At 46.3% G+C, this 11,917-nt stretch overlaps 1 protein-coding gene across 2 annotated transcripts; it reads left to right on the forward strand.

The window, feature by feature from the left end:
- The first annotated feature begins 236 nt into the window (after nucleotides 1-236).
- On the forward strand, nucleotides 237-11,816 carry PDCD7 (programmed cell death 7). 2 transcript variants are annotated; one of them, XR_003112461.3, is made up of 6 exons: nucleotides 237-1,185; nucleotides 3,234-3,372; nucleotides 8,404-8,640; nucleotides 8,903-8,990; nucleotides 10,664-11,102; nucleotides 11,522-11,816. XR_003112461.3 is itself a non-coding variant. In XM_025296328.3 (5 exons), exons 1-5 carry the CDS (start codon nucleotides 310-312, stop codon nucleotides 10,785-10,787), a joined length of 1,464 nt encoding a protein of 487 aa, XP_025152113.3. In that variant the 5' UTR covers nucleotides 237-309; the 3' UTR covers nucleotides 10,788-11,816. The 2 variants fall into 2 exon arrangements, 1 of the variants encoding a protein (XP_025152113.3); XM_025296328.3 differs by having other exon boundaries at nucleotides 10,664-11,816.
- The last annotated feature ends 101 nt before the right edge of the window (nucleotides 11,817-11,917 follow it).

The raw sequence follows: 11,917 nt of genomic DNA on the forward strand, positions 1-11,917 counted from the left end.
TTTTCCTCCATATCCACGGCCGCACTTTTGCATTTGATTGAATGATTACTTGATTAAATAGGTAGTTCTACAAGGAGAGGAACTGTATCTGTTAATCTCACTGCAAAGCTGCTAACTCCGCACCTAGAATGCTCAGTAAGAACAGTGGTTTTGAAGGATTGAATGAAAACGCCCAGCCTTGCGCGGAGGTCCCTGGGCCGCAGCGTCACACTAGTGCCGCGCGTGGTATGCGTCACTTCCTCCCGGAAGACACTTTCTCCGGGAACCACTCAGATTCCTGTCACTTCTCAGAATCCCTCTGTGGTGGCCATGGCTCTGCCACCCTTCTTCACCCCGGGTCGCCCCGGCCCGCCGCCCCCGCAGCCGCCGCCTCCCGCTCCCTTCGGCTGTCCGCCACCGCCACTACCCTCCCCGGCCTTCCCGCCGCCTCTTCCCCAGCGGCCTGGCTCCTTTCCGGGGGCCTCCGCCCCCTTCCTCCAGCCTCCGCTGGCTCTGCAGCCCCGGGCCCCTGGGGAAGTCTCCCGCGGGGGCGGTGGAGGTGGCGGCGGCGGCTCCTTCTACCCGGTGCCGCCACCGCCGCTGCCTCCGCCGCCGCCCCAGTGCCGGCCCTTCCTAGGGAACGACGCCGGTGAGCGCCCGCGGCCGCCGCCTCCAGGCCCGGGGCCGCCCTGGAGCCCGCGCTGGCCTGAGGCACCGCCGCCGTCCGACACGCTCGGGGACGCGGCCCTGCAGCGCCTGCGCGACCGGCAGTGGCTAGAGGCGGTGTTCGGAACCCCGCGGCGGGCCGGCGGCTCGGTGCCCCCGCGCGCGCCCGCCGGGCCCAGCCTGGGCGAGGTGCGCGCCCGGTTACGGGGGGCACTGCGCCTGTTGCGGCGGCTGCGCGACTTGGGCCAGGCCCTGCGCGAGGCCGAGGCCGACGGCGCGGCCTGGGCACAGCTGCATGCGCAGGCACAGCCGCTGCGCGCCGAGCTGGCTGAGCGACTAGAGCTGTTGACCCAGGCCGCCTACGTGGGCGAGGCGCGGCGTAGGCTGGAGAGGGTCCGGCGCCGCCGGCTGCGGCTTCGCGAGAGGGTCCGGGAACGCGAGGCCGAGCAGGAGGCGGAGGCCGCGCGGGCAGCAGAGCGCGAGCAGGAGATTGACCGCTGGAGGGTCCAGTGCGTGCAGGAGGTGGAGGAGAAGAAGCGGGTAAGAGCAGCGGACGCTCGCGGGGGCCGGGATAGTGGTGTTTGACACCTGAAGGGGCGTGAGGCTTTGCACTGTCATTTCCCAGCTTTAAGCCTCTTTTTCCTACTCCGTAAAATAAAAAGATAGTTTGCCTTTCCTACCACATATCTCCATTCTGGTTGCGTGTTAATGGTGTATAGTGTACACAATACAAATGCTCTAGGTGCGCTGCAAAGTCTCATGAATACCAAGTATAGGATTACGCAATGATCGTACGGGGATGACAGATCTGTTTCTTGCTCCATCCTTCTTTCCACTTAGTAACATTCAAGACGAACAAGCGTCTGGGCCTTGCGTCTTGTATTGCTCTAGGTGATTTCAAAAATAACAAAATAAAAAGAACTTGGGGCCGTTTCTCCAGGAACATATATACCCTGATTGGCTGATGGGCCAATAGTGATGATTTTCCCAGATTCCTTTGTTTACAAGTTCAACTGTATTCTCAAGTTCAACAATGGTATTTTTGAGCGCTTACTGTATACTAGACACTATGCTGCCTACTGGAGAAGGAAATGGCAACCCACTCCAGTGTTCTTGCCTGGAGAATCCCAGGGACAGGGGAGCCTCGTAGGCTACCGTCTATGGGGTCGCACAGAGTCCGACATGACTGAAACGACTTAGCAGCAGCAGCAGCATGCTGCCTAGAGTCCTTACTTGCAAATGCCAGATCTTGTAACAACCCTGAGAGGTAGGCAGTATTACCCTAATTTTGCAGATTAGGTAATTGAGGCATAGAGAGATTAACTTGCCAACAATCACACAACTGATTTGGGGGCAGTTTCACTCCAAAGCCTACTGACCTCAAGTTCTTAAGTAGAGGGCAAGGGTGAAACTGGAAATTGGTCAGATATTATAATTAAGGCATCCTCATTACTTTTGAGTCTTAAAGAGACTTCCCCTTTCTCTCCGCTCTCCACAACCAGCTAGTATTTCCTGCCTCCTCCTAGCTGCCACAGTCCTGAGTCTGATCCACCTCCCCTGTGAAGTGTACTGATGGCAAGCTTTGTCTTCCCACCTCCAGGAACATATCAGTGCTTTAAAGGAGAGGCAGTGCCTTAATCTAAGGGAATTTGAGCCAGTTCAACAGACATTTAATGAGGACCTACTGGGGCTACCCCACTACTCGGTGCTGGAGATATAGATGAATAGGACATAGAGCTTATCCTTGAGGGGCTTAGAGGACTATGGGGGATCGTGTCTGTATAGCATGGTGTGTGTTAGGATTTCACCTGGAGGTTGGGGGAAAGTATCAAGGAAGGCGTCCCAGATGATCCGGTGACATCTCAGCTGAGTCTTGTAGGAAATGTTTAAGCTAAGTCAAAGCAACATGTACAGTTCCAGAAACAAAAGAGTGAAACAGCATTGTGTATCTGTAATGGTGAAATTATAGTGCTCATTTGACAGATGGGAAAGAGAGCTTTAGTCAAAAGGATCCTCCCTACCACCCACTGCAAGGGTACTAGAGAGGGAGTCCTGTGAGTAGTGACTTGAGGAACCAGGGTTAGTCTACATGTGAACCAGTTTAAGAAGAGTAAGAGTGGATTTTCAGATATTGGAAAGGCTGTCCTATCAAAGACTTTAGAGCAGTGGGGCACAGGCTGTGCTTAGGTGAGAACACCATGGAGTCTGGGCCTTTCCAACCCCATTCCTTATCCTCTTGCTAGTCTGAATCTTTGCATCTAGGAGTCTGCATTTTTAATGATCGAGCCCCAGCTTTACAAGGTAAGTTGGATGCACATATTCATTGAACCGCACTTGAGAAACTCTGAGGAAGAAACAAAGACAAGGGCCCACGTGGACGCTGCGGAGGACATAATCCCTGGGCTGGAGCAGTGTAGAGGGGAGTTGTGCTCCGCTCAGGAAACTGGGATGTCGATCCAGTGGAGTCTTTCTTAACCCTGGGACTGCCCGATCCTCTGAGATCTCAAGCCCAGGCAGCTTTCCTCTGTTGTAAGGTTGTTCCTCTTTAGGTTCCATACTAGGTCTCATGGCTTCTCTTTCTCCTTCAGGAGCAGGAACTTAAAGCTGCTGCTGATGGTGTCTTATCTGAAGTGAGGAAAAAACAAGCAGACACCAAAAGAATGGTGGATATTCTTCGGGCCTTGGAGAAACTGAGGAAGCTTAGGAAAGAGGCTGCGGCAAGGAAAGGTAAGCATGAAGTTGCATTTCTTCTTTTTCTTTTCCTTGGCACCTCCCCCTCCCCAAAGCGTTTGATGGACAAAAAATGCTTGATACTTCATTATTTTCACCCACGAGGGTAACCTAAGCTTATCAACAGTACCTCAGAACTTTTGAAGCAGGAAGCCTGAGATGTTTAGCCCTGGGTATCCAAAATTGAAAAGGATGTGGAAACCCACTGCTATATGTTCCTCTTGACTCATCATTCCCACCCCAGGCATTCCTGGCTACACTTTTCTGACTGAGGTTGTCATGGCTGGTCAACTTTGCCCATATACCAAGGTGAAAGCTACTCTGTCTTTACTTGGTGCTTCAAAAGGTGTCAAAACTTATCATGCTCCTTCAAATACATTTCAAACCTGAAACATTGCTGTTTGAAAACGTATGAATGGTTAGACGGGGCAGGGAGTGCCCTGCAGATTGCATGGGTGTCCCTGACTCACCTGCAAGCCACTTTTGGACTTAGAAAACCTCAATAGTCTCCTCTGGACTCTAGAGGGAGCATTGGTTTTCTAGAAGTTCTCCAGTTTGTTTTCCGTTTGCTTGCCTGGATCTTTGCTCTTGCCAGTCTGCTTGTCTGGAGGGCCCTCAATTCCATCTTTCCCATTTAAGCTCTCACTGTCCTTCAGAAGTAAATACAGATGCAGCAGCATCTGTCCTTCCCTGATCTGGGCTGAGGTGACCTGCTGCTCCTTGTCATTTGCACCTGGCTGGGACAACACGCTGCCTTATTTAGTAGGCCATTGTCATTCACCAGGGATATTTGCACAAATTAGCAAGTACCACAGTAGCAAAAGATTTGTCCTGTGTGGTTTAAAAATATGATTGAAAACTACAACTCAGACCCTTAATAAAATTTCTCTGGGACACATGCATTCTGCCCACTCATTCACTAGTTAAGTGATTAGCTTCTGCATGCTGGCCTCCAGACTGGCTGATTCCGATTCAGGTCTCAGAATCAGATGACCCCATTCAAGAGTCAGAGTGGAGTTTGCATCTACTGTGTCTACCTCTTTCTTTTCCTGACAAAAATGTCTTCCATGAGGTATGTTTAATAAACTTTCATCAAGTGAATTCACCAGCATAATTTCTCACTGTTAGCCTTTCTCACTTTCCAAAAGAAGGGAGAAATTTTAGGAGAAATTATGATATAAAATAAGCAGATTCTTTGGAATTAATTGCCTTGAGTATGCGGAGAAGGCAATGGCAACCCACTCCAGTTACTTTTGCCTGGAAAATCCCATGGACGGAGGAGCCTGGTAGGCTGCAGTCCATGAGGTCGCTAGGAGTTGGACACGACTGAGCAACTTCACTTTCACTTTTCACTTTCGTGCATTGGAGAAGGAAATGGCACCCCACTCCAGTGTTCTTGCCTGGAGAATCCCAGGGACAGGGGAGCCTGGTGGGCTGCCATCTATGGGGTCGCACAGAGTCTGACACGACTGAAGCTACTTAGCAGCAGCAGCAGCAGCCTTGAGTATAAAACAAGTTCAGTTCAGTTCAGTCGCTCAGTCGTGTCTGACTCTGCAACCCCATGAATTGCAGCACGCCAGGCCTGCCATAAAACAAGTTAGTGTCTAGTAACTGGTTTTGTTGGATACTTTGAAAGAAGAAGTGCAACTTTCTAACTCCTCTCTTTAAGGCATGTGCTTCTCCAATTACGTACTGAGAAAACAAAGCTGGTTATGTAAGCAGGGGCAAGTTGTAAAGAGTCTTATGGACTAGGACTGGATATCGCACCTATGCTTAAATCTGAGTGGAACCACTGAAAAACTTTTAGCAGAGAGTAAAATGATGACAAAGATTAGTGCTGGCAAAGTAGAGGGAGGTTTGGGGCTTCTAGGAGGGAGGAGAAAAGAGAGACTGATAGGCTACTGTTGTCTGGGCATGGATAATATGGGAGTGTAAAATAAGGGTCAGATGGTGAGTTGGAGAAAAATATATGGATTTAAGAGATGTGAGTAGTGTGTGTGAAGTGCGTATATATACACGTAAGTAAATAACTTGAGGAGCTCATGTGGGAGCTGAAGGAAAAAATGACTTTCAGGTTCTAGCTTGATCTCTTAAATGAATGGTGGTACCATTCTAAATGAGCAGGAAAACAGGAGCAGGAACAGGCTCAGGGCTGATGAGTTTGGTTTAGGACCTGTTGAGTTTGAGGCTCCCTTGGGGCATTCTGGATAAGAGTTTATCAGCATGTAGCCATAAATTGGAATGACCTTAAGGAGATTGTGTGGTATGAGATGAGAGACAAAAACACAAAATCCTAGGAAATGTCAAAATCAAGCTGGGTAAGGAGGAGACTACAAAAGAGATCAAGAGAGATAGGAGGAAAGTGTAGACCTCCTGGGGCTTCCCAGGTGGTACTAGTAAAGAATCTGCCTGCCAGTGCAGGAGATGTAAGAGACACAGGTTCAATCCCTGGGTCAGGAAGACTCTCTGGAGGAGGGCATGGTAATTCACTCCAGTATCCTTGCCTGGAGAATCCCTTGGACAGAGGAGCCTGGCTACAGTCCATAGGGTCACAAAGAGTCAGACACAGCTGAAGCGACTTGGCATGCGCCCATGTAGACTCCCTACTTTCTTCTGAAAAGTTGCAAATGCTGAAAGAGATTGTGTAATAATGGGTAGGTTACTTGAACTTCTCTGTGCCTTGATTTTTCCTCACCTGTACGAAGGAAATAGTGATAGTACCTATCCTTGGAGTGTTGCAATGATTGAACTAGTAAACATACATAAAGCGTTTAAAACCATCCTGGCAAATGTTTAAGTGTTTCTTCCTATTATTATTACCATCACCATCAAGTAATATGAAAATTAAGGACCATCCCTAACAGATCATTAGTGACCTGTGTGGGGTGCATTTCAGTGGGGTGGTATGAGTAGAAGACAGACTAGCCAAGATCAGAGAGGAAATAGGAAATCAAAAACGCAAACAGTGACTCCAGCTCACTAAAAGTTTGCCTGTGAAGGGAAGCAGGAGGGATAGTTGATGGCTTGAGGTCCTATAGGAAGTAGGGAGATTCAGATCCCGGATGGAGGCATTCACATCAGTGGAGAAGGAGCCATTTTCCACTGGAATGAAAATGAAGAGGGCAAGGATGGGTAGTAAGGCAAATGAGCAAAGTCAGGGGAAAAAATGTTAAGGAATTTCCTTCCTGATGGCCTCTTTTTCTCTAGGGAAAATGCTAGATGGGTTGCTTAGAGTAGAGAAGGAAGGCTTTAGGAGAGCAGTTGCAGGTTTGAAATACTTGCTATGAGGAACGAATGGGAGCCAACCAGAGATGCATGGGAATCTGGCTATGGAGAGGTGCTGTTGTGGGCAGAGCTGACAAGCGTGCACACTGGCACCAGGTCACACAGTCACGGGAGTGCATTTGGCAGGTGAGCACAGAACACAGGGCTATTGGTACTTTGCTTTGTGGGTGACCACACATTTTGGAGAAATCTGATAGACTGGAGGGGTGTTTTTGTTTGTTTGGGTTTTGTTTTGTTTTGTCTGTTTTTAATTTCTTTTGGCTGCACTGCATGGCATGCAGGATCTTGGTTCCCCAACCAGGGATTAAACCCATGTCCCCTGCAGTGGAAATGTAGAGTCTTAACCACTGGACCACCAAGGAATTCTCAGATTGGAGGTTTTAGTGAAACTGATGGAGTCTCAGGTAAAAAGCCAGAGAAGAGAATAACTGGATTTAAGACTTCAGGGGTGGAATCTTTTTTCTAATTATGCCAAGGTCCGAAGAGTGGGTGAGGCCCTGAGACGTGGGTGGCCTCAAGGGAAATAAAGGGGAATAAAGGAGAAGGCATTGGTATCTGGGAGCTGCCCGAACTAGAGAAGTAATGGTAGACAGTGGAAGGATCTCATCTAACCCAGATCATGTCAGTGCAGGGGGTCTGGAAGAGGGTTGGTGGGGAGTGCCGTTTCAGAGGGTACGTGTCTGGGTAGTGAGAAGTGATCCATGAAAGGCTGAGGAATGTGAGTGTGGGTGGTGTGGCCCAGCAAACTAAGATGGGAGCAGGCCACACCTTCTCATGGGTCTGGAGGCACTTTGGAGCTGATGGATTAGCTGTATATTTTTGCTGTACTGGCAGATTTTAGTTTTTGTAGCAGAGATTGTATGATCCACAAGCCTAAAATATTCAGTGTCTGGCCCTTTATAGAAAAAGTTTGTCAATCCTTGGTCTAGGTAAAGAAATGAAACAAAACCATAAACTCATTACAGAGCAACAAAATGACAGTTTAAATTTCTCAGTACATATGAATTTTATGTGTATTTGGAAAATAATTATCAACTTAGTAGAAGATGGATTTGAGTTGTAGAGTTTCCATAGGTGGGAGTGAGTGGATGAAAACTTGTTCAAGCAAAGAAATCCTAACAAAATGATCTGAAGAACCGTTAGCCTTGGAGATGGAGATAGGAGAGCAAATTCCACAGCCATTTAGTTGCAGTAGTTGAGGGAGAAAAGAATCAGACCTCCAAATCAGGGTGACCAGCCATCCGCAGGACACAGTGCTAAAACTGGGCAAATGGAATAGTTGGTCGTGCTGCTCTCATTAACAGCCTGTGAGGTTATTGCGGTTGGTTAAGTGTATTTCTTTCTCACTGCTCAAGTGTGCACTCTCAGAAGTTCAGACTCAATCAGAGGGAAAATTATTTATTAATTGGGTCTAGGTGTCTGTGCTGTTTTTACTGTGAAGAAATAAAAGACAGTTCCTCCCTTTAGTAAAGGAACTGTCCAGCTGAAGGGTCAAAAACATTATAAGTAAACAAAATCAAAGGTTAAGTGGTGTGATACAGAAAGAGGAGTTAGTGAAACTCAGGGTAGGCTCAAATTAATTGAAGACTCAGAAAGGTCAAATTGAGCCTCGAAGATTGGTTGGAATTTGTAAACTCTAACCAAACTCATACTGGAAGTAGCACTTTGAGTCTGCTCCTTAGAACATGGATTTGGGGATAAGAAGAGGTTGTATCTAAACACCATTTGGATCTCGTTGCCCAGGGGTCTGTCCTCCAGCCTCAGCAGATGAGACTTTTGAGCATCACCTTCAGCGACTGAGAAAACTCATTAAAAAGCGCTCTGAACTCTATGAAGCTGAAGAGAGAGCCCTCCAAGTTATGTTAGAAGGAGAACAAGAGGAAGAGAGAAAAAGAGAATTAGAAAAGAAACAAAGGAAAGAAAAAGAGAAGTTTTTACTTCAGAAGCATGAAATTGAGTCCAAGTTATTTGGGGATCCAGGTAAGTTCCTCTGTAGCCAGTAGAGAAAAGAAAAATACTAGATTGACAGCTCTTTTGCTCATGGATGATCTCCACCTAAGCTAAGAGGTGTCGATGACAAGTGACACCTTTAGGATTTGAATTCTAAACTATATCCTGGAAATCAGGGATGAATGCGAGACACATTTGATCATATTGTATAATCATAGACTAAGTCGGTTTGCCTTGGGAAATACGCTCTGCACAGTAAGCATGACGTGGCATGGTGCCTTTTCTTTTTCAGATGAGTTCCCGCTCGCCCATCTCTTGCAGCCTTTCCGGCAGTATTACCTCCAAGCTGAGCACTCCCTGCCAGCACTCATCCAGATAAGGTCAGAGGGGCATTGTCCACATCTTCTTTCCCTTAGGTAGCAACAGGCAGTGCTTATGTTGTTGGGGTCTATTACTATATCTTTTTTTTTTTTAGTTCTTATGAATTTATGTAATGTTTCCAAGTTTGAAGGATGCCCCGTACATCTTGTTTAGTCCTCATCAACTCTTGAGAAGTACATGTCCCTGTTTTAACAGGTGAAGACACTGAAATTCAGGTTGTGACTTGCCCTCTGTGTTATCCCATGCTATAGCTGTTATGTTGACTTAAAACATTGACTTCCTTTTCCTAATTCTCTCTGAGGCTACACAGGCCAAGGAAAAGAAACCCTCCCTGTGTACTTACTTACCTGTGGAGACTGTTTAAGACCCAGACTGACTTGTGAGTTCAAAGCCAAGAGAGCTAGGAACAAGGAGTCTCACCTTAATCTGCAGTTACTAATGAGCTGGGTAGAGTTTTTAGCTCTGAGCCTTACTTTCCTTACCTGCAAGATGCAAATGGAGGCTTAGACTGTGGCCTTCAAATGTGAACAGCAGTACCCTCCCAGATGCAGTCTTTTGAGAACTCAGTTTGTATAACAGAATGAATGGATGGATGGGTTCCACAGGCAGCTTAAATCTGTTAGTGACTAAAAGCGCCTTGTTCTTTCTAGACTCCCCAAAGCATCTCCTTGGATCTAAGGGTCTTCAAAGCCCAGTATGAAAAACTGCTGAATCAAGTGATCTTTGAGGATCCTTCCAAAGGTCCAACAGTGCTGTTCAGCAGTGTTCTGGGAAAAGTGTATTTCTGGCTAATATACAAGTTTTAGCCTTTACATATATTACAGTTGATTCTCATTATTCATAGGAGCTGTATTCTATAAAGCTGCAAATGCTGAGTTAGAGAATGTTGAACTCCTGCTCCTAAAGGAAAAATAGAATTAGATTCCTGTGAGCCTCTGGCCATAACATTTCATCAACCAATCAATATATAAATTTTTTCTTTTTTAAAAGACACCTTATTTAATATATATTTTTGATCCATTAACACTGAACTCATTAACATATAACTCATGCCTGAAGGTAGCTTATCTAACATACGTATATTCTCCATAAGGCATATCACAGCCTTCTCATGCTAGCTTTAGCACTCCAGCACTATACTTGGGAGCGATTTTAAACAACAAAATGCCAATAAAAGGCACAAAAATGTGAAGAATGTTGCACTAAATAGACTACAAAAAGGACACTTGTTTACAGCAGGGGAGCTGAAAACAAGAAGGCAGAGCGTCACCGTGTCCCACTGCAGGTGGGAACATGCCCTTTGGTGACTCAGGCTTTTCACTGCTCTGTGCGTGTCAGCAGGTAACCATGGAAGCACCAGGAGTAATGATTTGGGAGGTTACACATAAATTTTAGTAAGTAGGCAAATTTGCAAATACAGAATCTGTAAATAGTGAGGATCGACTCTATATTCATTATTTGGTTATCCATAAAACACAAGTTCTTTGGAGGTTTTTTCCCCCCATATATATGTACATTAAGAAGTCTTTTGCATAATTTTTAGAAATTAAGTTCTTTAGTAGATTCATATCAGTCATTTGAGAGCAGAGTCCTGAAATAGAATACTTAGTTGCTAGCATCTTGCTTGGAATAAAACAGAAATAAACAGTTGTTCTACATTGTTCTTATTAAGGCATGATTGGGATCAGTACCTGGTGCCATCTGATCACCCCAAAGGCAGCTCCATTCCTCAAGGATGGGTCCTTCCCCCGCTCCCCAGCAACGACATCTGGGCAACGGCTGTTAAGCTGCATTAGTAAAGACGCTGCAGGAGTGTCATCCAGCCAAGGCTCCTTCCAGCTCTGAGTATCAGCGATGCTGCCGTCTTGTACAGTAGACCAAACTCCGTGTGGCATTGCCCTGCCCAGAAGGTACATTTTCCTTCCGTCCTCTGTCTCAGCCAGAGGTGCCTCTTGAATCGGGAGATTAATACGATTCTTCAAGAAAAGACCCAGGTGGACTGAGGTTATCATGACAGGCACTGGCCTTGGTTCACCGAATTTGCCTCTGTGTTGAGGGGCTTCGTCCAGAGTGACTCGCAAGTTTACTCGTACTTTCTTGCGTGGTAATGGGTAAGTACACTATACACGCATATCCTCGACACAGGTGTCTCTGGGTAGATTAGCAGTCCTTCCCCCCAGTACTGCTTGTTAAGGCAAGCCTGATGCAAAATCTCCTTACCTTTCTTACCCAAAGACCCCCCTAACTTCCAGGAAGAAAAGTCAGGAAGGCTTTATCTTCAGTTTTGTGAATTCTACTTTTGGTGCAGCTGGAGAAGCTAGGCTGCCAGAAAAGCTGGTGGGCTCACTGCTAGTCATGTGGAGAACTTGGAAGCCTGCAGAGTACTTGTATCCAAACTGGACTGTGTTTTAATGGAAGCTGGCTGCATGTCCCCCATGTTAGAAGGATCCTAATGAAAGCACCTGCTTTTTAAGTTCCTAAAGGTCTGGTTGTTCAGAATCCCCAACAATAAAAATTAATTTCCTTATAGGATTGGGACCATGATCAACTTCACTCAGTCACCCTGTGGGAGCCAGTCTAGTGGAAATTGTGGAATTTTCTTAGGAACTCAAGCTTCCAAAAATATACACGTAATTGAAGTGGGAACAGGGGAAGTGGATTGAAATAATAAAATTTATTTTTTATATTCATTAATAAATGCTGTTGTGCCTGGAGATGATCAATCATATAACATTGTCAGGTTTTTTTGTTTGGTTTGGTTTTCCTTTTTTGTCATTTATTGTGTTATTTCCAAAAAGCTAAATAAATAATATTTTTATTTTTTAGTTTGAGCCTTTGTCCTCAATTTGTTGCCTCCCAAATCACTGCACACTCTTTCTCACTGCTGAAACACACACACTATAAAGCTCACATTTAGTAACTAGGC

Source organism: Bubalus bubalis, chromosome 11, assembly GCF_019923935.1.
Source record: "Bubalus bubalis isolate 160015118507 breed Murrah chromosome 11, NDDB_SH_1, whole genome shotgun sequence".
In the NCBI taxonomy this organism is placed as follows: domain Eukaryota; kingdom Metazoa; phylum Chordata; class Mammalia; order Artiodactyla; family Bovidae; genus Bubalus; species Bubalus bubalis.